The sequence below is a fragment of the Sinocyclocheilus rhinocerous genome, unplaced genomic scaffold (assembly GCF_001515625.1).
Source record: "Sinocyclocheilus rhinocerous isolate Xijiao unplaced genomic scaffold, SAMN03320098_v1.1 scaffold90, whole genome shotgun sequence".
Classification (NCBI taxonomy): domain Eukaryota; kingdom Metazoa; phylum Chordata; class Actinopteri; order Cypriniformes; family Cyprinidae; genus Sinocyclocheilus; species Sinocyclocheilus rhinocerous.
This window is the reverse complement of record NW_015657969.1, coordinates 714,180-740,917: the sequence shown is the minus strand read 5'-3', so window position 1 is coordinate 740,917 and position 26,738 is coordinate 714,180. Positions and strand designations below refer to the sequence as shown.

The 26,738-nt window shown below is 40.8% G+C and overlaps 2 protein-coding genes across 15 annotated transcripts in view; one reads left to right on the top strand and one right to left on the bottom strand.

Moving 5' to 3' along the window:
- LOC107721875 (connector enhancer of kinase suppressor of ras 2-like) overlaps nt 1-26,738 on the bottom strand; it is a 112,265-nt gene that overhangs the window by 8,056 nt on the left and 77,471 nt on the right. For 6 of the 14 annotated variants that reach the window (XM_016530053.1, XM_016530052.1, XM_016530054.1 and 3 more), the window contains 8 exons: nt 15,851-15,899; nt 15,106-15,281; nt 14,355-14,428; nt 14,142-14,281; nt 13,392-13,495; nt 10,630-11,149; nt 5,316-5,515; nt 3,383-3,816 (listed from right to left, as the gene is read on the bottom strand). In XM_016530053.1, the coding sequence (XP_016385539.1) occupies nt 3,586-3,816; nt 5,316-5,515; nt 10,630-11,149; nt 13,392-13,495; nt 14,142-14,281; nt 14,355-14,428; nt 15,106-15,281; nt 15,851-15,899 (1,494 nt within the window). In that variant the 3' untranslated portion in view covers nt 3,383-3,585. Of the gene's footprint in view, nt 1-3,382; nt 3,817-5,315; nt 5,516-10,629; nt 11,150-13,391; nt 13,496-14,141; nt 14,282-14,354; nt 14,429-15,105; nt 15,282-15,850; nt 15,900-26,738 lie in introns of those variants that run through there. The other 8 variants (XM_016530055.1, XM_016530057.1, XM_016530058.1 and 5 more) reach the window with 6 other exon arrangements.
- On the top strand, nt 22,412-26,688 carry LOC107721879 (uncharacterized). The gene is made up of 3 exons (XM_016530068.1): nt 22,412-23,430; nt 25,956-26,009; nt 26,102-26,688. Exons 1-3 carry the CDS (start codon nt 23,328-23,330, stop codon nt 26,554-26,556), a joined length of 612 nt encoding a protein of 203 aa, XP_016385554.1. The 5' UTR covers nt 22,412-23,327; the 3' UTR covers nt 26,557-26,688.

Sequence of the window (26,738 nt, the reverse complement as noted above, 5' to 3'; positions counted from 1 at the left end):
GCTTCGGTTTAGAAACAAACAAAAAAATGTGACTGGTATATCTCCAAGCCATGCAGAAAGAGATGTTTTGCTCTGAGAGTTTATAAAGATGGACAACCTCCCGAACTTTGACATACATGTATTTTCAGGAGTCGAGTTGCTGCTTCTGACAGATGCTGGGGTGAGTTCAGGGCAACAGCTTTGACCGGCCGAGCCGTGCGGCGAGTCCCTGGGCTGAGACCAGCAATGTGTCGTGATGACCACGGCTGTCATAAAAACTCACTGTTGTCTTAACACAAATGTCCCTAAACTAGCAGCACTGTGCAGGACAGCTGCATGGCAGCTTGTAGAAATGGAAAACTTGAATCCGAACAGAGGTATACAATAATGAAACATAATACTATTCTTCAAATTCTCCTAAAATGTTTTAATTGGACACAATAGTCCATAAAACTTCTTTTAGATTAAGCATTAAAAATGAACGGCACACTTTGTGCACAGACACACAATCACTTGTAAGTGCCGTCCCTGCTCACTCAAGGATGCAAGTTTTTGTGCTAGGAACATCATGTGTAAATCTGCTTTTGATTATGAACTCTCATTTGCAAAGAGACACATAATTTCACCTCATAATATCAGGAAACCGTAGTGAAGAGAGAACTTCCATAATTTGACTCAAGTTACAGAGATAATGCTGCTTCTGGATAATGGAGCCTGTGCAATTTTATACCAATCAAAGCCCACGCATTTCACTGAACGCTCATCCGTAATCAGAGGCTGAGTCTGGCAAGGCGTTATGCTCTGTCGAGAAGTGTTCACGGCACAGAAATATTCCAGGTTCAATACAAGCTGAACACTATCTACAGCATTTTTTGCATTCTGTCAATTACCACATTCAATTATTTTGACTCGTTTCTAATTGGGACAAGGCACTGGACCACAATCCATCAAAAACTCATCGATTCACAGGACTTAAACATATTGCATGATAATAATAATAATAACAATAAGCATTATAATTGGAGATGCACTGGTACATAAAAAGTGGCCGATATGGATTAGCCAATAATTATATCTATGTTATGGAAAATAGTTGATAAAGTATAAAAATTCTTTATTGTTTTAAATTAAATGAAAAATCTAAATAAATCACACATAAAACACTAAAATTTGCAGTTCATTTGCATTCAATGCATTGAATTCAGGCATCACATTTTTACAATGTACAATTTAACATCTAATTTTGGCTGATGTATGTCTGCAACTGACTGATACAAATCAATAAAAAAAAAAAAATGGTAGACTGTACATCCATAATAATAATAATTATTATTATTTTATAAAATAATATATTTAATATATTAAATAAAACAATGTTTCACAAATTATAACTGAAAACTTAAAGTAAAGGGTTAAAGTAAAAATTTTTTTGGCGGGGTTCTCCTGGTACAATTCACATTCCAGGGCCTAAATATCAAGTTGGGTCGCTTCCAGATCGCGTCTTTGATAATTCACACTGCGTGATTGTCACTCGCGTGAACGAGCACCGATTTGCCTCAGATTTCAGACATTTGTCGGCGATTTCGCAAAACCTGTCAGCGAGTGAAAAATCGGGCTAAAATCGTGCAGTGTGAACTCGGCATTAGACAACTTTGGAGACACAAATACAAGCTGCTTTTCTGCCCGAAAATTGCCTTGCCCCATAGCCTTCCATTTTAAGAGCATTACTATGAGTCAAGTCAAAATTGCTGACTGTGGAAACTGGCACCAAGCCAAAGATTCTGTCAATAGAACTGATTTGATTTTGAACCGGGAATATGCCTTTTCTTGGTATATCCAAACACTCTACGCAGACTGTGGTGAGATGAGAACCACATTAGAGTTCCATGTTCATGCACACGCACACAACTTCCACACAAATGTGGATAGTGCTATAAGTCGGGGCCAGCCGATGTATAACATCAGATCATAAATATAGTATGATACACTAGAGTATATATAGTATGCTAAAGTAGCAAATAAACATGGCAGATATTTTGTGTGATGACCGTCTGTGTGTCCACTGAGAGATTTGCTTCAAAAAGACAGACAAACACAGGAACAGCAGCACAACAGTGTGCCAGTCAGTGTGTTTAGAGTTCGAACGGAGCCTCAGATGTGCATTTCCTCTCAGAGTTCAGTCCGTAGCTTCCATTTCTGAAGTTCAAGTGCTCTGGTTCTACCTCGGCTTCCTGTCTAGCGGTAGGCCAGGTTTGTTCTCCGTGCGACGGCATTGTCCCTCCTTGTCTAAGCCACTTGGAGGACTGGTAACCATGGCAACCCTGTGTACAGAAGTGACATACTCTGAAGCTTGCGGGTTGTGAGTCGAGCCATTGAGAGAGCTTTGTTTGTACAGCTATCTGTGCCTGCGTAAACAATGTTTTTCAAGTATTTAAAAAGCACGTGTAGACTGAGTCTACGATTGCTGTCAGAATGTGAAAGCACAAGCAAAAGTGAGAAGTGAATTTGTGTTTACGGACCTTAATCAGGGAAGATGCTGTATCAAATTTGACATCAATTAAAACAAGGCTGTGAGGCATAAAAGTACAGTATGTTTAATAGGTTGAAATGTTGGAGATCTTGATATCACAGTTGACAGTTCAGACTTACAATGAAAATATGGATGAACTGAAATCAAAAATCATAAAAATTGTGGCTGATACAACAAGCCAATAATTATTTTCATGCCCAAAATTTAAATACTGCACAATAAGTCAATAATTATTTTCATGCCTAAAATTAAAATACTGTAAAATGCTACAAGCGAATTTAGGCATCACAAAATAGTATATAATGTACAGTATTCATTTTAAAATTAGTTTTTAAATGATTAATTAATTAGTTAATAGTTTTTAAACATTAATTTTAAGTGAGTGTTCGATGACAGGTAATCCAAATTACCGATGTGCATGCACAATTAAATATCAAATATTGGCTGATATATCAAATATTGCATGATACATTTAAATTAAATTTAAAAATCGTATAATTTAAAAAACAAAAAACAAAACAAAAATCTGTCACATACAGGCAGGGCCATAACTATTACTGGCTAGTCTCAGCATATTGTGATTCAAAATATATTCTGCAAAAATTATAGACCATAAACACTATATTTCATAATGGAGCAAGAAAATAACAAATATGAACTTGCATTGCTTAAATGGATACAAACAAATATGAAAAATGAGAAAGACAAACTTGACAGTATTTACTTAAAGTGCACCCTGTGCATGTAATCCGACATGCTCTCTATAACACCTTGGATTATTTTATGTTGATTACTGAATAATGTAACTTATTTATTGAAATTTTACATCTTGAATCACGCATCAACGCATTATTATATCCCTAAATGTTAATTCTGTACATAAATATTCCTCACAGCCTCATAATTAAAATGCAAAATTAGAGTCCACAAACACCAATTCAACCCTTACTTTAGCTTGAATGTCTAGCCTAAGGTCCATGGAAGTGAGACAGTGTCCATTGGTTGTGAACGACAACTACTTCAAATACTGTGGCAGTATTTCTGTGTAGAGTGATCGAACCGTGCGTTTGTGTGCGTCAGACGTGAGTCTCGATGTAGGAGTGTGTGTGCGAGAGGGAGGGTGTGCGAGGGGCGGGTTCAGGCGTGGCAGCAGGGCTGGGCTCAGAGGCAGGGCTTGGCTGACGGTCCCGCTGTGGCTCTCCTGAAAACAGCTCCATGTAAACTTTCTTCCATTCCTGGAACTCTGAGGATGTGAGCTTAGGATTGGCCAGCAGCTTGTCAATCAGTGCTACCTCGCCCTCCCTGTCCTATGGGAGTGAAGAAAGAGAGCAGTGGAGGGTGGGCATTACAGATACAGTCTCCTTCATACAGTGGTTAGGATGTCATAGTCAAAGCACGCCACAGGCAGTTAGCGTAGACGTGAAGTGATGTGGACTCAACCTAGATGAGCAGAGCGACACACACGCAAACACACATAGCATGCTCAGACTTGACTGGAGTCCTCTGGCACTGTGGAGCTTCGTGCCCCCAATTAACCGTCTTTCATTCAAGCCTGAGTGATAAGGGATGTTTATAATACCCTCCCAAAGCAACGGGAAGCTTTGCCCCAACATAATAAGCACAGCGCAGCAGCCCGGGCAGGTGGGGGGGACCCAACCATAGGAAGAAAAAAAAAGGCACCAGGCAGAGCCTAAACCAGGTTAACCCACACAGAGAAGCAGGGTTCAGAGAAGAGTTTGGCCTTACCAATAGACATTAGCTCATTTAAGCTGGTCAACATAGTGATTATTTGGTCTAAAATGGCTATTAGCTAATCTAAACTGGTTATTAACTGGTCAACATGGTGACTAGCAGGTCAAAGACAGTCATTAGCTGGTCTAAACTGGTTATTAGCTGGTCAACATGGTGATTAGCTGGTCTAAGATGATCTCTAGCTGGTCAAAACTGGTTATTAGCTGGTCAACATGGTGATTAGCTGATCTAACATGGTCATTAGTTGGTCTAAGATAGACATTAGTTGGTTTAAACTTGTTATTAGCTGGTCAACAATGTGATTAGCTGGGTTAAACGGGTTATTAGGTAGTCAGCATGGTGATTAGCTGGTCTAAGATGGTCATTAGCTTGTCTAAGCTAGTCATTGGCTGGTTTAAATTGGTCATTAGCTGGTCTAAGATGGCCTAAGATAGTCATTAGCAGCTCATATGCTGGTTTAAAATTGTCATTAGCTGGTTTACACTGGTCATTAACTAGTGTAAGATGGTCATTATCCGGTTTAAATGGGACATAATCTGGTCATTAGTTTGTCTAAGATGGTCATTAGCTCATCATTAATGGTACATCTTAGATCATATGTTTTGGAAAATTTATTTTTATTGACCAATTGTTTTTAATACCCACAATGTAACTGGAGGCTCTGCCCCAATATAAACCTGGGGTTGGGGGGAGGGGGGCTTCACAGCATAGGCACGGACTGACTGACCCAACCCCGGGAAGACCCAATGGCACCAGGTGGAGCCTAAAGCAGATTAACCCACACAGGGAAGCAGGGTTCAGAGCAGAGTTTGGCCAAAACCCTCCTCTCACACCCGACAGAGAACTCCGTCTAACATGGATGGGATTCTGGGGTAGCAGTTTGGCTTAGTCATTGTGTCGAAATGGACTTAAAAAAAACACACAAAATTCCTGCTTTCCCCAGAACCCCACAGACATCAGACAGACGGAGAGGGATGGACGGGCAGACGGGACAGATGAAACAAACAGGCACACACAGTGCAGTGGGACCCATGCGGCAGCAGAGGTCAGATACCTTTAGCGTGCTCTGCAGGATGCGGAGATGATGCAGTTTGTCATTTAGCTGTGGATCGTTGCAACGCCGGATGAAAAGGTGTTTGTACTCCAGACGGGTGGAAAGGCGGTGCTCACCAATAGGCGACAGACTGGCACGCTCCAACGCTCGGTACAAATCACCAAGCGAATCCGCCTGCCCGTGGCACTCCTGCTCCCCGCCTGTGGGGGGCGCCACAGAAATCCAGCGTTAAAAAGGGGTGGCTCCACCAGCAAGGCACATTTTTGAGTGGGGTTGGAACAGAAACAGACAGATTGCAACATTTTAACTGTGCATTTTAATGTTCAGTCGGGTGTATAGGCTGGTATTTGTACGCTGATGATGCTCGGCTCATTTATTTTGTTCGTTAGTCTGGAATTGTGAAGGTAGAAAGAGAGGAATGACATAAGACCTGGACGAGAAGTGTCTTTCATCAGGCTGGCATAGATAAATGCTTAATCAGGCTCAGATTTATGTAAATATGGGAACATTTTCTCTCGCCGTTTTTATCTGTTATTGTTTGAAGACGGGTGCTGGGTTTCTCCGTGCCAACACAACATCTCTTTTTCTCTCTATCTCCATCTGTCTGCAATGTACACACACACACACACACACACACACACACACAGACATAGAGCTGCCCTTCTCAATGTGATTAACACTATCCTGCTTAAAAAAACAGATAAGAATTAGCTGGTCTAACATGGACTAAACTGGTAATTACCTGGTTTAAGCTGGTCATTATCTTGCCAACATGATAATTAGTTGGTCTAAGATGGTCATTAGATGGTCTTTCATGATATAAGTTGGTCATAACTGGTTTTAGGTGGTCTAACATACTTTAAGAAGGTCATTAGCTGGTTTAAGCTGGTCATTTGCTGGTCAACAATCATTAGCTGGTCTAACATGGTCTAAGCTGACCATTCACTTGTCTGACAGTCTAAAATGGTCATTAGATTGTCTAACATGATCTAAGATGATGGTCATTCGCTGGTCTAAGATGGTATAAACTGATCATCTGATTCAAGCTGGGTATTACTTGTCGAACATATTCATAATCTGGTCAACATAATCATTAGCTGGTCTAACATGGTATAAACTGATCATCTGATTTAAGCTGGTTATTAGTTGTTCAACAATCATTAGCTGGTCAACATTATTAGCTAATCTAATATGGTCTTGACAGAGGGATTGAGTAAGTGGAATTTGGTAGACACCTAAAGAAGGACAGTAAGACTAGAAGACAGATTTCATGAGTGTTTAAAATGACATGTTCAATTCATTTAACACAGCCACCCTCAAAAGCAGAGAAAAACTCCCTTAAGGCTACTCAGGTTTGACGATCAATCGCTCTGACAGACACTGTCAATCAGGTGGCATGTTGCTTGTTTCTTTGCTCTTACTGTCTGCATAGTGTTAGTCAGGAAATAGGTTGAGTCACTCTAGTCTTTTTGTTGTAGTGTTTGTGTAGCTAAAACACGTGGGCCATGAACAGTATAGTGCTGGGTCTTATTAACATATGTAGGGTGTGTATTTAAACATTATTTTGAACAACCACAAGAGGGCAGCAGTCCCACACTGCGCCTCCCACCACATTCTGCAGATAAAGGGTGTAATGTGTCTCATTCAGCAATGGAATCAAGTTTAAGTTAATACTGAATAAGGAAGTTAAAAAAGAGCGGCTGTAGATGAAAATCAGTTCAGTAGTAAAAAATAAGTGAATAAAGTCTAAAAAAGTATTAATTCTGGCATTATCCATATGCACCAAAGCCTCGTATATATCTGATGATATATCTGTCTGATGTCAAAAATCACTGAAAAATAACTGTCTATTTAGATCAGTAAGTCAGGCGACATCTCAAACTTACTTAGCATATTAGTTTTTGTATATTTAGTGTGCAAGCTGGCAAGCCCTGCTTTTATTACACGCCTGCAATAATTTGAAAGAAAAAGCATTTTATCGACCGCTTGGTTAGCCATGTGACGGATTACAATAACAACGACTAAACCGGAGTAAATGAATAAAGTTTTAAAGCTCTTTGTGGATCTTTTATAACTTGTTAAATGGCACAGAACTCTCAAAACTCTGGCATTGCACGACACGATCTTTCTCTCCAGTTTCCGGGGAACATGCAACTGCGAGTCACGATCAATAGGCCGTGCCTCTCTTTTCTCTTCAGTATGTAGTACAGCACACATGGGCTCTGTGGATGACTAACAGATGCCCCCTACTCCTCCAGAGAGAGACAGAAACAGAGCGATATAAAAGACACAGATAAGAGGGAGACTCATTAAAAGCCACTGGAATTATATATAGAGTGCTGCTGGAGATCTGTCTAAGATGACGAAAAAGGGGAATATTAGAAGAAAAAGTTAGAGAGGACGGTGCGAAAAGGGGCCGATGGGAAGTGAGATGGGCCGATTGGTGGTGAGATAGTGAAGATGGGCAGTGAGATGGGGAATATCGATGGTGAGATGGCAATGAGCCATGAGGCGATAGACTGCGAGACAAGGGGAAGATGAAAAGTAATACGGGGGAGATAAACAGAGTGGTAATCCAGCAGCAAATGGGTGGCTTCCTGTGAGGTTTGTGGAGAGAATTGAGCCTATCTGGACACCAGACCAAACAGAAAACGGGAGAGAATTAATAGCCCATTCAGAATTTACTGCTAACTACAAGGTTAAAGCAATAATCCATGAGGCAGAGCATTACAGTTATTTAAAAAAGAAAGAGGAGGCTACGTACAAAAAGTAATTACATTTATTGATAATAATACAAATAAACAATTATTCCTCCAAGTAATATAGTTCATTAGCATATCTGTAGGGAGTTTATGGTTGTCAAGCAACACAGCAACTAATAATATCGAATTCAAGTGACATGCAATCAAAATCGCTATTTCCTGGCTTTGATAGGTCCAATCAGACTGTTGTTTTATAATCAACAGTGTGATTATGCACTATAAGAGGGTTCTTCAAAAGATGATTCACAAACAGGTATTACCAAAATTTTTTGTCAGCAGAACCCCTTCGAGCTAAAATATTTACTTGAAGTATCACTTGAGAAGTTCATATTTCAATAATTTAACATCACACTTGCATGTTCACAGTTCTTTTATGATGTTTAATGGTCAAATGGCATGCAGATAAACAAATACAATTTTTCATCTTTTGTAGTAATTGTTTTATTTAGATTTTTTATTTTTTTTATTATTTTTTGTAATTTTTTATATCAATTTCTTCATTGATTTAATCAATTATTAGCTTTTCATCAACACACAACCCCCCTGCAGTTCCCTCATGAACCTAGTTTTGGAAACCTTGGTTTAGTCTGAAACTAATTTTTGTAGGAAAAAAAGATGCATTAAACAAAAAATAAAATGTTAATTACATTTTTGAATTAATAATAAAATAAAAATTAATATTAATACAAAGCTAAATGTAAGAAGCTAAAATGAGAAAGCTAAAAGTTCTGCTAAATGTTTTATTGTTCCTCAGGGGGACAATTAAAATTAAGTAAATTCAAATTTTGAAAAAATAAAATTTTCCTTTTTAAAAGTATCCTTGTTTCTTGTATATAAATTCTTATGCAATTTTCGCTTTTTGGTCATGATACGTGTCCATGTACTAAAGCTGAAAACTAACAGGCTTACAAAAATATGCACTGTCCTTGTAAATCAAAATCAGCTATGGTAAAGCAGTGTGAAGTGGGTCAGGAGCCTGTGACGGAACCACACCAATACTGCAGGGTTAAAATGAGTTTCATAGGAAAGTGCATGCAGCTATTTCTGGAAGAAGATGCCTGCATGCGTATGTGTGCATGTGTGTATGTAAGAAACGAGTGGACAGATCTCAGTGGGGGACCTCACAGCACAGCTAAAAAAAACTGCAACTAAGACACTGTTTATGCTTCATACAGCACCAACACACACTCAAGCAGGGAAAAAGAGGAAGATACAAAAGCTAAGAAAACACAGGAAGAGATACAGACGGAAAAAGAGCCTCAAATCCCTGCACATGTCTCTCTGTGAGAGCACTGCTCTTAACAATTTAACATCGAAGCACTCAAATAAATTCACACGTGCATTAAAATAACTAAGCCTACTGTTCTCATAATGAAAGGGGTTATTAAAATCTAATAAAATGTGGTAAAGAGGTTTTAGAGAACTGATTTGAGCCGATCTTGTCCTCAGAACCATTTATTTTCTGCCATGCACAGCTACTTACGTTGCAAAATAATAATAAACGGTAGATTCAGTACCTTTGCAAAAGCTGGATCAAGTCACATCCCCCTATTTGTCATCATTACCAATTTGTGTGTACATTTGGACTGTCAATCAATTATAAAAATTAATTAAACTAATTACAGAATTTATGGGTCAGGGGAAATTTTACTTTTGAAGTCTTAATTTGACAGTCCTGATGTAAATAACTAATTAATTAACAAGAATTTGTTAATTATTTATTTATAATCAAATTTAAAAAAAAAAAAAAAGAGAGAGAGAAAAAGGTATATTTTAAATAAATAGCATTTGTCTTTGCAAAAAAAAAAAATTAACAACAAGAATAATAATAATAAATCAAAATATAATTTACATTATTTAAATTTTTAACACACACACACACACATACATATATATATATATATATATATATACAGTGTTGGGGAGTAACTAGTTACATGTAACGGAATTACGTAATTTAATTACAAAATAAAAGTAATTGTAAAAGGTGGAAGAGAGTGCTGGTATTCACTCCAAAATCAAAATGGCTTTATAATTGAGACTGTTTAGGTTTTTGGGGGATTATTGTAAGGTGGTTGTGTCCACACACTGCTAAGACACATTTATATGCAAATGAAGATATTTTGCATCCAATGTCTCCTTTAAAATGAAAATATTATAATCTTAATTCAAGTGATGAAGGATTTCGAAAGTGTGACAGTAATCAGTGTTGAGTACTACTGTAAGGTTTACCGTGCCTGGTTTACATGTTTGAAAATGATTAACAGTTGAAAACATTAGAAATTTAGAAAAGTAATCAAAAAGTAATCAAATGTAATCAGTTACATTACTTTAATAAAGTAATTGAAAAGTTACACTACTTATTACATTTTAAGTAGGGTAACTTGTAATCTGTAACCTATTACATTTCCAAAGTAACCTTCCCAACACTGTATATACATATATATCCCACGACCCTACAAAGTATCAGCAGTTTGGAGATATATTATATTTTGGAGATAACATATACAGTATATTATATATATTATAATTCTGAATCACTGTTGACCCACCGTTATTGATGCAGTGGGAACGGCTGAGCTCCCTACGGCCGGGGTCCCGCTGTTCTGCCATGCTGGCAGAGGGTGTGAGGAGGGCATGCAGGCCACTATCCCGAGGCAAGGTGAAGCTGCGGGGTTTCCCGGCTGAGTTACCAGGGTCTCGGAGCCTCTCCCCTTCAAGCATTGGGAAGGGACCATAATGTTCCTGCATCATTGTGCGTTGGGCAGGCAGAGTGGATTGGCGGCGATATTCCGGAGAAAGACCCGGCCCTGGCTCGCAGAACACAGCGTCCTCTAGGGGCATGGTCTGCAGGTAGTGGAGGCCTGAGCTGGTCAGAGGGGTTTCAATCAGGTCCTGCCATGAGCGCCGTTGGCTGGTGGACTTCCGAGCGGGTGAACCTCCTCCACTGCTGCTGCCCCCTTGAGGTTCAGAGCGGTACTCCTCGTGAGAGGAGCGAGACTGTGAAGTTTCTGTGGATGAGAGGCGGCCGTGCTTGGGTTCTAGGTAAGGACTGGCACAACTCACCTGGTTCTGAGTGAGAGAAAAAGGTGAACAGTAGGTTAAACCCAAGTATTTGCTAGATTGTAGGAAACTTTTACTCAACAACTACGCTAGGCAACTTTTTTTCTCTTATTTGGGGCACCAAAGACAAAAACATGACCAAAAGGAAAGGAAACACCAAGTACGACTGAATTTGATGCTCATCATGCAACTACATTTTCAAAGATATAAATTAGGGATGCACCGATACCGATACTGGAATCGGTATCGGGCCTGGGAAAAAAACTGAAGTTGAGGTTTTCATGAACCTGGGTGACAGCATGCTCAGGAGACTACAGGCTGTCATTGAGGCTAAGGGTTGCCCGACAAAGTATTCATAGTTGTGTAAATACTGTCATACTAACAGCTGTCTGAATATTTTTTGGTTGATTGTAATCTATTACATACCTTTCTATCAGAATTATCTAGCATTATCAAGATGAATTTGTTCTGACAGTTTAACTCTGAGTTCTTGTCATGTTTTATTACCATTTTCTAAACTATAGCGAATAAACTGTGATAATGTGAGAAATGTTGAAGGTGTCTGAATAAATTTTGGTTTGACTGTATCTATTTGATAAATGAAGTTAACCAACTAACATTATACATACCCTTTTGGTTTCTGTACCCAATATTTAAAAAATGTACAAATGCAATAAAAATATCGGTATCGGCATCGGTATCGGCAAGTACCAAAAAATAAAAGTATCGGTATCGGGCGAGTACTGGAAAAAGTGGTATCGGTGCATCCCTAATATAAATCATTCATGCCCTTTAAAATTCACTAGGCTTAAAAATCTTGAATGGACATAATGCTTTTGCTCTTCTGCACATATCACCTTCAGGCAAAAGGAAAGAATAAAGTGTGCTAATGAAGAAACTCAGACAGTAGACCAGGCCCCTGAATACCCGCTCTCATCTAAGACAGGCAGATGAATAATGAACAGAGAGAGCTCTGGTTTCGGTGAAAACTGCCGAATATAGAAAAATGGAAAGATAGGGGACAGGGGAGTGGAGGGAGAACCTGAAGCTGTGTTAGTGTGAAAATAGACTCTGAATATATAGGCTAACTGCTCTTCCTGCTTTCAACCAATTGGCAATGTTCCAAAAGAACAGGTTTAATTATAGTTGTGAGAGAATGATAAATAGACGATAGACAGAACGATAGATAGAACGATAGAATTATAGAACAACAGATAGACAGAATGATAGAACAATAGATAGAACGATAGAACAAAAGATAGAACGATAGAACAATAGATAGAACGATCGAAAGATAGAACGATAGATAGAATGATAGATAGAACGATCGAAAGATAGAACAATAGATAGATAGATAGATAGACAGACAGACACAGATAGATTCTGCTTTGAAATGTCATGAAAAACAGAAAACTCTGGAGGTCTAATAGTTAACAATGTCAGTCTCCCATAATTCGTTTCTCTCTGGGAATAATGTGTGTGGATGTGTGAAGGAGAAATGAAGGGGCCTTGTAGAAGTAAAAAAGAAAACCTGAAGGAAAGGAAAGCATTTAATTCATGTGTCTTTGTTTGCTCTTAAATAAAGGCTTTGCTGCTGTGTGGCCTCTGGCTGACCTGCCCTGCAGTGCTGCACTGAAAATACACAAAACACAGTGACTATTAACCAGCACACATGCACAAATTAAACCACACACATTCAGGAATGCATACACATATAATGGCTTATAAATAGTAACATAAAAATAATAATTTATGTGCTTATTTTTTCACATTACTACATTGTTTTTTTTGTTAGTTTTTTTACGGTAATGAGAATTGTCATAGAAATCTTAAAAATAGCCTTTGTATTCTTCACAAAACAAATAAAAAAGATATACCTTTAGCTTTTGATTTTGTGTGAAATATTACTCAATGATTAATATGACAGGTTTGCCAAAAAGGAAATAAATATCCGATACTGTCTATCAAGAGCACAGGGTAAACGTAACAGTGACTCACAAAGACTGAGAGACACGTAGAGAGAAAGAGAGATAAGACTCAATCTCATCACATCTCTACAGTGGGCTCAGACTCATTCACACACATACAGACACACACACAGTCACTCAGTGACGTGGTAAGGCCAGGTATGGGGGACGGCACTACAAAACAGCTCTTTTACCAATGCCAAATGTCAAGCATTATGAAACCGTGCTATTGTGTGGGATTACACAATGAGAGAGAGCCTGTGTCTGTGTGGATGCTGACTCACTGAGGGTGGCCGTGGGTATGTGTCATAAGGGGGTGGTGGGCTGTCTTGCTTGGGCGTCGAGGGCGTCTCATTGTCTTCATGTTCACTTTCACTCCAGTAGTCTGCTGGAAGAGAGAGAGAGAGGAGTATGCAGGGAGTCATTAGCTTGTTGCAAAACATTTCCATGAAGTAAACAATAATTAAATTAAAGCCTTGGAGATCATGTGGGGCACAAATCTACTTTGTAAATGCATTTTATAGATCTTACTGTAAATGATTTATCTGTGTATATGTTTCAAGTTTTTAATATTTTGAAACGTTTTTATCAGAATGTCAATATATAACTCAAGCTTTCAGTAAGTAACTTCTCCAATCCCTTCGTCCAAACCCTGCTCCTCCACATCTTTGAGTGCAACACCCTAATCTCAAAATCCAATCAACAACCAATGCATAGAACCAAGTTTGATAATCTGTTACACTCATGTGTGTGTCACAATTCAGAAAAAAAAGACCTGTCAATCTTTGGTTTCACTGCGACTTTAAGATTGATGGCAATGGTTTCCCTAGGCTTGCAATGTTTTTGGAAAAGGCAGCTCTGATTAGGCCCTCTCTATACTTTGGTTGACCCCTCCCACAGTTTTGCTCCGCCCTTCTCACATACATTGATACACTTGTCAGATGCTTATATTGAAAGCGACTTACTCTGCATTCAAGGCACACATATTTCCTGGGAATCGAACCCATAACCTTCCTAACTACAGGAATTCTCACCCCGTTCTTGACGGATTCGCTCTCTTTCTGCGTAGCCGGCAGCCGCCATGTTGAGACGACTCAACCATCTGTTCATATCGTCCACGCTGTCTGCTGCGAAGTAGAAGCTCTTGATTTTGGGATGGCACGCTTTAAATGCACTGCGTAGGGTGCGAAGACACAATAAGAATTCCTCAAGCATCATCATGTTACTCAAAAGTTAAAGTTACTCACTATTTTTTGCGACATTCACTGGCTCTGTCGATCTTAAACTCGGGGAGGCTGACGAACCCTTCGGCCTTCTCATCCTACAAGGTGGAGAAAAGAAAGAGAGAGGATTGTGTGGACGTTTCACCCCACTTAATGTCATTACATCCTCGTTAGGAGTTACATCTCCCTTCTTCTCTCACTTTCTTGGTTCATTCCATTACATTTTTCTCCGGCATTAAGTTGCAGCAGCACTGCTGACAGGAGCTCTGCATAAATAAATGAAAAGCATAAATTGTTGCGGCTCTCTGTAAGCCTGTCTGTGTTTACAAAACCCACACAGTAGAAGATCATCAATTATAGCAGAGCCGGACTATGTTGCAGGATTCTCAGTGGACCAAAACCAGGCTGAGAGGGACCCTCCCCGCCTGTACTTCCTCCGAAACCCCCAGAACGGCAGCCGTATCCCACACCCAGGCCGTGATAAAAAGCGAAAACACTGAGGGTAATTAATCAAAAGCGAAGGAGCAAGGGAACAAGTACGGGAGGGAAGGGGAGTGTTTGTTGGGAGAAGTTCCTTATCTTCATTACAGCAACAGCGTGTGTAGAAGACTGTTTTGTTGTGTTGTAGATGAGCATTAATCTTGTTCCACACAAGAGGGTAAAGCCGGCACCAATTAAAGTCTCATCTCTAGATCGATACAGTTTCTGCTGCGCTGGTGGATACGAGAAACTACAAAGACAACTGTATTGGCCAAACACACACACACACACTCACCTCTTCGTTCATGTACCAGTACAAGCAGGCGTCCTTCAAAACAAACCAGTACTTCTTCCATTTCTGCGAGAAATAGCTCTTTGCGTCCTTCTTCTTCCACAGCCAGCCCTCACAGTCTCCACGACCCAGGTCCTTACAGGAGATTCGTCTCTTACTGATGGAGGACAGCGGAGCTGCTGGATACCATATAAGAGAACAATATGTGATAACATATAAAATGAATAGTTCTGAATCCTGATTGGATAAAGCTGTTGTATATAGCATCATCAGTTCATTTCTGTATTAAAGGGTATCTTTTACTCATTTGCATTCTTCAAATCATGTTGTTACAAATCAGTTTAACTTTCGTTCATTTGTAGACCATATAAGGACATGCGCAGGATGTTCATGCTGGCCTTTTCCTTATAATGAAAGTGAATAATGACCAGTAAACACCCCGAAATGGACAAAAAGCATGAGAAAAGTAATCAGTTTGCCTTGTGCATTATATTTCTGAAGCCATATGATAACTTTTGTGTGAAAACAGGCCAAGATTATGACAATTTTGAAAAATTTGTACCCATCTGCCATGAATGCGCCAAAATGTGTAAGAATGCTTATAAGTATGATGGAAATGAACTTTCTTTAGTCTTTTAGGATTGTATTGGTGCATATTTTGCCTGAATAAGGCAAAAAAATAGGCCAAGCAGTGTACACAATGAAGACAATGTTCCCAAACATGAGGATAAGAAAGATAAGTGATCACCTTTACTCTTTTTCTTGGTCTTGGAGAGCAGAGAGGATCCCTGGAATGTCTGTCAAGCAAAGCAGAAGACGTAACATAAATACATACACATACACTCACAAACACACATACATATGTATACACATTTTTTTTCTACATCTCTCTATTTGTATTTATCCATAAGTATTATATAAATATATTAGAGTTACATTTAAATATATTTATATGAGATTTATGAATAAATACGAATGGAGAAATGTAGGGAAATACAGCAGGAATAAGTGAAACGAGACAAAAATTTCTCGACCAAATTATCGGTCAACACATTCCATTCTCCCGAGTGGAATCACATGGAGGAAATGTGTGAACATAATGATCTCCAAGCACCAATATATCGCAGAACAAATTAAAATCAGAGACGACATTCGAGCAGATGAAGGCGCGAGAGCCCATACGGCCAGAGAGAAGGAAGGCGGGAAGAGGCACAGAGAGAAAATAAATAAGATTTCTAACATCCTTGGCCCGTGTGTTTATTGAGCAGTATTTCTTGGATCAGCATGCCCAGACCAAGTACACATTTAAGATCCAAGCCCTGTGGCAATTCTCTTCCATGAAGAAAATTCCTGCAACCTTGAGCATTACATTAGAGGTAAACTTGTGTTGCCATGAATCTATTAGCAACAGTATGGAGAACACACTGACTAACATCACGCTAATTGATATGTGCCTGAGGAGGGAAGTTGCCCTGCAGCCCAAGAGGAATAACTGAAATTGATTAATGGAAAATGTTTAGAAACTCACTCAACCGGTTCGTAGAATGTCTTTATTTATTCAGGAGTATCTGAATAAACTGTGTCCAATTCTTGAAGACGATGTTCTGTTTGTTCAAGTGCCCTTATCGGTTATTCAATAAAAATTGTAGTTATCTCAGTGACCCAAGTTCAAGTCCTGGGTCATATTCGAATCCCACTCACTCTCTATTACTTCACTTTCCTATAAAATAAAATAAAACTCAAAAATATAAAATGACAAAAAAAAATTGTGGTTTTCCCAGCATGATTCTCTCCCAAAGCGTTGTGAGAATCTCCTCCCAGAAGGTGTGAATCGCAATTGGTGTGTGAATTGGAGTGAGTTGTGAGAAACACTTAGAAAAACAGTGGAAAAACAGCAAGAAAAACGTCCCTGAGGATTCAACACTTAAACACGAACAAAGCAAAATGATATAGCAACGTATAGTGACACAGCATATAACCTTGATTTTCAGTAATAAACTTCATTTTCAATGTCACTGAAGAAACAGAGGGGGTATTATTGTTGAGTTAACGGCCCTGCTGACCCTCAAACGACATCCGAACTTGCTTGAAACGATCACTGGTAATCACTGAAAATGTTTAGGGGTTGAAGTGACTCCTAAAGCGACTAGGGATCGCGTAACGGGCATCATTTATGAAGCACGAGCAGAACAATATCCGTCAATCATGTGTAAAACCATTCTTGTGTAGGAACGTTTTTCCGAATGACGTACACCGAAATTCTCTGAGCTTGGGTTTCATGAATAAGTCTAAATGTTAGGGAACCTCAAGCTCTTGACAATGCATGAAGCACACCCAGAACAAATCCTACAAGACGTGAACATGAGATGCGCATCAGCAGACCGAGTCCAAAGATCTTCTAAACTTCATTTCTTATGCCTCAGAGGTCATGATCCTCAAAGAGAGAGCAATATGGGATGACTATGACTATGACTATGACCCGTGTGACTCGAATAAACACAGTGGTTACATCTCAGCATGTGGCATGGACATGGTTTTTGCTTCCTACAGTTTCTTCTGGTTACCTTCTGCTATGGTGAAATGGTTCAGTTCATCCATTTTCTCAGTCTCTGATGTTGTGGGTCACTCTCAGAAATTAAGTAAATTTGTTCTCTCCACTATTGTTCACTAACACATCGTCCTAGATGGCATGCTAAGATTTGCCATCAGGCTACAACTGAATGCCACATGGCAACACAGGCTCTCAGTTCACATGACATATGGTACAAACCTCTTCCGCTGTGATATCAACAACTGACATATGCTGACATATGCTCCATTTGATGGCCTTAAAACATGCATTAACCTCTTGTTATATTTAAACCAAACCTGTAGATAAGCAGCACCTTCTCTCAAGGCTCTTTTTGATTTCTTGTAGTTTTCAAATGATGTAATGATGGCAATGAGTTGCTCAAATGAATAGGACTGAAGGCACTGGGTTGTGTCTAAAGTGTTTTGACAGTCAGGCAAAACACTTTTGTGTGTGTGTGTGTGTGTGATGGACAGAGTGAGTGAGTGTTTTCCTTGAGTATGAGGTCAGTGTGCTGGCATTGTTCAGACAAACTGCAGCTCTCTTATCAGACTGCATAGCAGGCAATAAAACACCACTGTAAACAATAGAGCTTAATGCAGTTACACTGCACATTCCAACAGAAGCAGGCTTATTAAATCAACGCCATACAGCGTGGTATGTACTGCTTTTCTTGCATCATCTCATCGCATCTTCTCATATGGCATCTAATTTTTCATCTTAATTGACCTCTTTTAACATTAGTTTAATATTGCTAGAACAAATCCTACAAGACGTGAACATGAGATGCGCATCAGCAGACCGAGTCCAAAGATCTTCTAAACTTCATTTCTTATGCCTCAGAGGTCATGATCCTCAAAGAGAGAGCAATATGGGATGACTATGACTATGACTATGACCCGTGTGACTCGAATAAACACAGTGGTTACATCTCAGCATGTGGCATGGACATGGTTTTTGCTTCCTACAGTTTCTTCTGGTTACCTTCTGCTATGGTGAAATGGTTCAGTTCATCCATTTTCTCAGTCTCTGATGTTGTGGGTCACTCTCAGAAATTAAGTAAATTTGTTCTCTCCACTATTGTTCACTAACACATCGTCCTAGATGGCATGCTAAGATTTGCCATCAGGCTACAACTGAATGCCACATGGCAACACAGGCTCTCAGTTCACATGACATATGGTACAAACCTCTTCCGCTGTGATATCAACAACTGACATATGCTGACATATGCTCCATTTGATGGCCTTAAAACATGCATTAACCTCTTGTTATATTTAAACCAAACCTGTAGATAAGCAGCACCTTCTCTCAAGGCTCTTTTTGATTTCTTGTAGTTTTCAAATGATGTAATGATGGCAATGAGTTGCTCAAATGAATAGGACTGAAGGCACTGGGTTGTGTCTAAAGTGTTTTGACAGTCAGGCAAAACACTTTTGTGTGTGTGTGTGTGTGTGATGGACAGAGTGAGTGAGTGTTTTCCTTGAGTATGAGGTCAGTGTGCTGGCATTGTTCAGACAAACTGCAGCTCTCTTATCAGACTGCATAGCAGGCAATAAAACACCACTGTAAACAATAGAGCTTAATGCAGTTACACTGCACATTCCAACAGAAGCAGGCTTATTAAATCAACGCCATACAGCGTGGTATGTACTGCTTTTCTTGCATCATCTCATCGCATCTTCTCATATGGCATCTAATTTTTCATCTTAATTGACCTCTTTTAACATTAGTTTAATATTGCTATTCTCTCCTCTTCTTGGATCTTCTCGCATCATCTCACATATTTGCTTCTCGCATCTTACCTTCTCATCATTGTGCTGTCTTGTCGTCTCTTCTGGTCTCTTCTGATATCTTCTCGCACCTTCTCTTATTTAATTTTTCAATTTTAAGTCTCTTCACCTCTCATCTTGCCTCTTCTCATCTCCTCTAGTTTTGAATGTTCCCTTCTCCGTGTTCCGTCTTGTCATGCCTCTTCTCTTCTGGTCTCATCTCATATTGTCTTTTCTTTTCTCCTCCCTACTCTTCTCACAACTTAGGTTCTCTTTTTTAATTTCGTCTCTTCACTTCTCATCTTGCCTCTTCTCTTCCGATTGTCTCATCTTTTGCATATTCTCTCATCTCATTTTGATTAATCTCATCTCTTCTCATCTCCTCTCACCTCTTCTGGTTTTGAATGTTCCTTTCTCCACATTCCTTCTCGTTAAATCCCTTCTCTTCTGGTCTCATCTCATATTGTCTCATCTCACGTCTTACATTCTCTTCACTTCTCATTTCACTTCTTCTCTTATGATTTTGTCTCACTGTCACGTCTGTTCTCATCTCATCTTGTATTCTCTTCTCCTTTTGCATCTTCTCTTATTTAATTTCATATTGTCTCTTTTCATTTCATCTCTTCTCTTTTTGCATCTTCCCTTCTCATTTTGTCTATGGGTCTCGTCTCATCTTGTCTCACCTCTTCTCATTTCATTTTGTCTCTTCACTTCTCATCTAGCCTTTTCTCCTCTCATTTTGCATCATCTTCTCATGTCTCTCCTCTTTTTCCATATTCTTATTGCTTAATGTTTCATCTTGTGTCTCTTTTCTTCTGGTCCCATCTTCTCAAATCTTATTTTCTCTTCTCATTTTGTCTCTTCTCTTCTAATCTTGTCTCATCTCATCTCATTTCACCTCTTCTCTTTTTTTGCGTCTTACCTTCTGTTCTTGTTTCGTTTCATCTTGTTGTGTCTCTTCTCGTCTGGTCTTGTCCTTTCTCACCTTGTCTCTTCTGTTCTCGATAATCATGTACAACACAGAGTGGTATATGCAGATTATAAGTTAGTGGAGTCTCTAGCAAAGTTCATGAGCTAGAGAAAGAACAATTTACAAGAGTGCTGAGACCAGCACATTGGTTCTGGTCCAAACTCATGGTGATGGAGTGGTCAGCAGAGTTCTCCCACCCCTGCACACCCCTTATCCCACATCAGGTCAGAGGACACATACAGGATACATCACCCTGCTGAGGGTGTCTATAAACAGAAGCTGCAGGTAAGATACACTGTGAAAGTCACTCTTATGCAACACTGTAACACCCCAGCTGGGATCTCAGAGTGGCACCTTTCACACTTCTTCATGAGGACCTACACAGTCAATTTTGCAGTGTTAAATTAACTCTATAAGAGTTGAATTTAACACTCGGCCCGAGTGTATTTGGTCCCACTCAGAATTGGTGATAAATTGACTCTTGTCATAGTGTTACATTTTCAGAGTTAAATTAACTCTATTTTGATCATTTTGGGGAAAAAATGATAGAGAGCTAAACACACATAATCACTGCTCATGGTCTGGCGGACATATCAAATACAACATATTGACATGAAGACAGCACATGGACGAGTCTTCTGTTTCAAATGGAGCTTGGCCAATCACGTCACTCTGTGCCATGTGACAGATGACAACACGACTTAGCCCCGCCTACCCCCACAGAACCACCATCTGCCTACTCAGCATCCATATGCACACTGTGACACACCACTGAGAGTCACTTTTCCCCAGATTATTAGTTTTCCCTTGGTGTTTGTGTGTGTGGTTATGGCTGTGTCGGTGTGTGTGCGCTCCAAGAACATAGGCTGCCACTTTTCCTCTTAAAAACGACAGCTAGATCTCACCTCCACTCCTAATAATTTCACACATAGGGTAGCTCACTGACGACGCGTGCTTGTGGTGTTCGGCCAATCACAATGCACTGGGTCAGCTGGCCAATCAGAGCAGACTGCGCTTGTCAAAGGAAGGGGCTTTGTTGAAAACGACGTGTTTGAGAGAGGCGGGGCATAGAGGACCTGCACAAGATATTTACATTTTTTAACAAATGTATTTTTATTAATCCATTATCTAAAACAGAAGTCTATTATGCGTACCAAGGCTGCTGATCAAAATATAGAAAAAACAGTCATATTGTAAAATATTATTATAATTTAAAATAAATGTTTTCTATTTGAATATATTTTAAAATGTAATTTATTCCTGTGATGGCAAAGATCAATTTTAAGCAGTCATTACTCTAGTCTTCAGTGTCACGTGATTCTTCAGAAATCATTATACTATACTGATTTGGTGCTCAAGAAACATTTCTTATTGTTACCAATGTTGAAAACAGTTGTGCTGATTAATATTTTTATGGTAACTGTGATATATTTTTTCAGTATTCTTTGATGTATAGAAAGTGCAACAACATTTATTTGAAATAGAAATCTTTTATAAAAACTCAAAATTTTTTAACAACAGTTTATCTTTAAGGATATTTTAGGAAATTGTAACGCCACGCCAGCAGAGGGAGCCCTCGCCCGAGTACTGACTGGTACTACTCCCTCTGCTGCTTCTGTGATCACTTCCTGTCCACAGGCCTTTGAAGTGAAGTGACGTGACATGTGGCCAAGTATGGTGACCCATACTCGGAATTAGTGCTCTGCATTTATCCCATCCAAAGTGCACACACACAGCAGTGAACACACACACACACCGTGAACACACACCCGGAGCAGTGGGCAGCCATTTATGCTGTGGCGCCCGGGGAGCAGTTGGGGGTTCGGTGCCTTGCTCAAGGGCACCTCAGTCATGGTATTGAAGGTGGGAGAGAGCGCTGTACATTCACTCCTCCCACCTACAATCCCTGCCGGTACGAGACTCGAACCCGCAACCTTTGGGTTACGAGTCCGACTCTCTAACCATTAGGCCACGACTTCCCCCCTTTGCGAAGTATTGCCAGTTCCACTGCCTTACCGAGCGTTTCCATTGTCTTGTTTTGATTGCTACGTGTATGATTTATCGCCTGTTTCTCTGGATTTTGCCTTTTGGATTACCCTCGTGCTTGTTTGCTGGTTGGACTGATTTTGACTTCTTTGCCTGTGACCACGACTCTGATTTCTGCCCCACGTTTTGGATTGTTGAACAGTTTGCTCATTAAACTTCTGCAAATGGATTCTAACACAGCCTCGGCCTCACCCTCATTACAGAATACTTCACCACCATTGAATCCAGCGGAAGTCTCCCAGCTTCAAGCGGCTTCCGCTTATCAAAGCGAAATGCTCAAGGGTTACCACGAACAGCTCAACAAGCTTCAGTCTGCAAACGAGCATCTGACCCATTACATTCGATCGCTTCCTTCTCTTACACCACAGACGGTAAGACTTGCTATGCCTGAAAAATTTGATGGTTCAGCTGAGCAATGCCGGGGCTTTATTCGTCAAGTGGAGATATTTTTTTGCTAACCAGGAAGAACAGTTTTACTCAGATGAAAAAAAATGTGCTTTTCTGATGTCACTGCTTTCTGGTAAAGTGATCGATTGGGCTGCAGCAGTCTGGGAGACAGACCCTTTGTTGCGTACCTCCTATGATTACTTTGTCAAACAGTTACGAGATGTGTTTGAATATCCTGCTAGGGGCAAGGATATGTCTACACAACTGCTTCATATGTCTCAAGGCAACCGCACCGCTGCAGATTATGCTATCGAGTTTAGAACGCTTGCTGCTCAAAGTGGCTGGAACAACATCTCTTTAAAGGCTGTGTTCCGACAAAGCTTGAACATCGATCTACAGACTGAACTGGCTTGCAAGGGTGAGAACTGTTCATTTACTGAATATATAACTCTTGCTATTAAGATTGATAACCTCATGAGGAATGCTCCCAAGAGGAAAATCACAGGCCAGCGCTCCCACCACACACCAGCTCTGCCATGTTCCTCTACCCACGTCAATGCCTAGCCAGGAGCCCATGCAACTGGGTTTCTCGAGACTCACTGAAGAGGAGAGAACTCGACGACGTCAACTCAATCTGTGCTACTACTGCGGTGAAACAGGCCACCACAGCGTAGTATGCCCACACAAAGCCCGGAAGAACACCAAGATTACTACCCGGGTGAGTGTTGAACAATTTTCTCTTCTTCCTACCAAATCATTGACTTTTCCTGTTCGGCTAGCTACTGAAAGTACTTTCATTGATTTAACAGCGCAGATCGACTCTGGAGCTGCCCTGAATCTCATCCACAAGGACATCATTAACAAATTCAGCATTCCCACTCAACCCTGTGTGCTACCCATCAAGATCAGTGCTGTTAACAATACACCCATAGGAGATGGCATCAACCAGCAAACACAACCATGTCAACTCCATATTGGACTATTCCATCAAGAGGCCATCTCCTTCTACGTCATTGACTCTCCCAGACATGAAATTATCCTTGGCTACCCCTGTTTATCTGTTCACGACCCAATCTTTTCCTGGCATCATGGTGAGCTAACCCATTGGTCTAAATTCTGCCAAACCCATTGCATACACTCCGCCATAATCAAGCCCTGTTTGACGACAAGCATAGAAAGCCCAAACACTACTCAAACTACTAAGATTCCCTCCTGTTATGAGGAATTCAGTGAAGTTTTTAGTAAAATCAAGGCCACACAGTTACCACCTCACCGACCATGGGACTGCGCTATTGACTTGTTATCCAATGCCATGCCTCCTAAAAGCAAAGTCTACCCTCTGTCACGCAACGAGACTGAAGCCATGGAAGAGTACATAGAAGAAGCCATGAACTCTGGATTTATCCGTCCCGCCACTTCATTAGCTGCCGCAGGATTTTTCTTTGTGGAAAAGAAAGATGGAGGCTTACGGCCGTGCATAGACTACAGAGGTATAAATAATGTGACCGTCAAGTTCTGCTACCCCCTTCCACTGGTTCCTTCAGCACTGGAACAACTACGTGAGGCCAGGATCTATACAAAGCACGACCTCAGAAGCGCATACAACCTGATCAGGATTCGTGAAGGTGATGAATGGAAGACTGCCTTCCTCACTACTAGGGGGCACTATGAGTACTTGGTCATGCCGTATGAACTTGCTAATGCCCCAGCAGTCTTCCAGTCTTTTATCAATGACATTTTTAGAGATCTGCTGAACCACTGTGTAGTGGCATACATTGATGACATCTTAATTTACTCCAAGTCTGAACCTGAACACATCCAACATGTCAAGACAGTACTCTCCCACCAGCTGGATAACGAGCTATATATCAAGGCAGAGAAATGCGAATTTCATGTCAAGCAAATGTCCTTCCTTGGGTACAACATCAGTCATCAAGGTGTCTAGATGGATGACTCCAAGGTCAGAGCAGTCACAGACTGGCCTCAACCCACTACAGTAAAAGAACTTCAGAGATTTCTCGGCTTTGCAAACTTCTATAGACGCTTCATTCGTAACTACAGTCTGATTGCATCCCCCCTAACGTCACTGCTAAAAGGCAAACCATCAAAACTCAAATGGACTTAAGAAGCTACCCAAGCCTTCACCAAACTCAAGAACAGTTTTACCACATCCCCGATGAGTGGAGTGGAGGCACTGGCTTGAGGGAGCAGTCCATCCGTTCCAAGTCATCACAGACCGTAAAAACCTGGAATACATCAAGAGTGCCAAACGCCTGAATCCACGTCAAGCCCGTTGGTCTTTGTTCTTCACTCGTTTCCAGTTTACCGTCACCTACAGACCTGGCAGCAAGAACGGTAAGGCTGATGCTCTATCCAGACATCACGATCCTTCAACAGACAATATCACAATTGAATCTATTCTTCCACCATCTGTTATCATTGCTCCAGTACATTATGGAAGAGATCCAACAAGCCCATCAGTAAGAACCACCACCAGCAAACTGTCCCCCAAATAAACACTTTGTGCCTCAAGGTTTACGTCTCCGAGTCATGCAATGGGTTCACATCTCTCTGAGTTCAGGACATCCTGGAATTTCACGCACTCTCTGTCTATTACAGAACTCCTTCTGGTGGCCATCAATGACCAGAGATGTGGTAACCTATGTCAAGACTTGCCAAACTTGTGCTCAGTCCAAGACCCCAAGGAACTACCTTCTGGTCTCCTCCAACCGTTACCAATTCCTCAGCATCCTTGGTCTCACTTGTCCATAGACTTTGTCACAAACCTGCCACTCTCCAATGGTTTCACCACCATACTAGTAATTATTGATCGCTTAATTATTGATCGCTTCTCTAAAGCCTGTCATTTGATCCCTCTCAAAAGTCTCCCCACAGCCATGGAAACGGCTCAAGCCCTATTCCACCATGTTTTCAGAGTCTATGGTTTACCTGAGGATATTGTTTCTGACAGAGGAACCCAATTTACCTCTCAGGTTTGGAGAGCCTTCTGCAAGCAATTAGACATCAATGTAAGCCTCACATCTGGATACCATCCACAGTCAAATGGCCAAGTGGAAAGGTTGAACCAGGAGATTGGCAGGTATCTCAGAACTTATTGTAGTTGTGAACAGAACCGGTGGGCAGAATTCCTTCCATGGGCTGAGTATGCTCAAAACTCCCTAACTCATTCCTCCACTGGCATGACCCCTTTCCAATGCGTGTTGGGATACCAACCCCCCTTGTTCCCGTGGTCAGGTGAACCCTCATCTGTACCTGCAGTCGATGACTGGATCAGATGCAGTGAGAGGGTGTGGGACAGTGCCCATGTCCGTCTACAGAGAGCCGTCAGAACACAAGAGTTCCAGGCCAACAGACAACGTCGCCCACACCCTCCCTACCAACCAGGACAACGGGTCTGGCTTTCTACGAGGGAACTCAAGCTGCGGCTACCGAGCAGGAAGCTCAGCCCCAGGTATGTTGGCCCATTTAAAATAATCAAACAGATTAATGAGGTCACGTACCAGCTTGAGCTTCCTACTAATTACCGGATTTGTCCCTCCTTCCATGTCTCGCTCCTCAAACCGGTCCACCCGGATGCTGACCCCAATGCTGAGAACCAAGAGCCACCGCCACCGCTGGATATAGATGGATCACCAGCATACAAGGTGAACGAATTGCTGGACTCAAGACGTCGAGGGGGTCAGCTCTAATATCTGGTGGACTGGGAGGGCTATGGACCTGAGGAAAGATCATGGGTAGCCGCCCCTGACATCCTGGATCCATCACTTATCGAAGAGTTTCATCGAGCCAGACCCGATCGTCCAGCACCACGACCACGAGGACGTCCTCGTCGAGGACGCGTCGGCGCTCCTGGGGGGGGGGGGCTTCTGTA

Excerpts from the sequence above, each read along its gene's own strand:
- LOC107721879 (XM_016530068.1), top strand. The coding sequence starts at position 23,328 with ATGCTCCCAAGAGGAAAATCACAGGCCAGCGCTCCCACCACACACCAG. Across the intron at positions 23,431-25,955 it reads CCAGGAGCCCATGCAACTGG|AACTTATTGTAGTTGTGAAC; the intron begins GTTTCTCGAGAC and ends CAGGTATCTCAG. Across the intron at positions 26,010-26,101 it reads GAATTCCTTCCATGGGCTGA|GTGAACCCTCATCTGTACCT; the intron begins GTATGCTCAAAA and ends TCCCGTGGTCAG.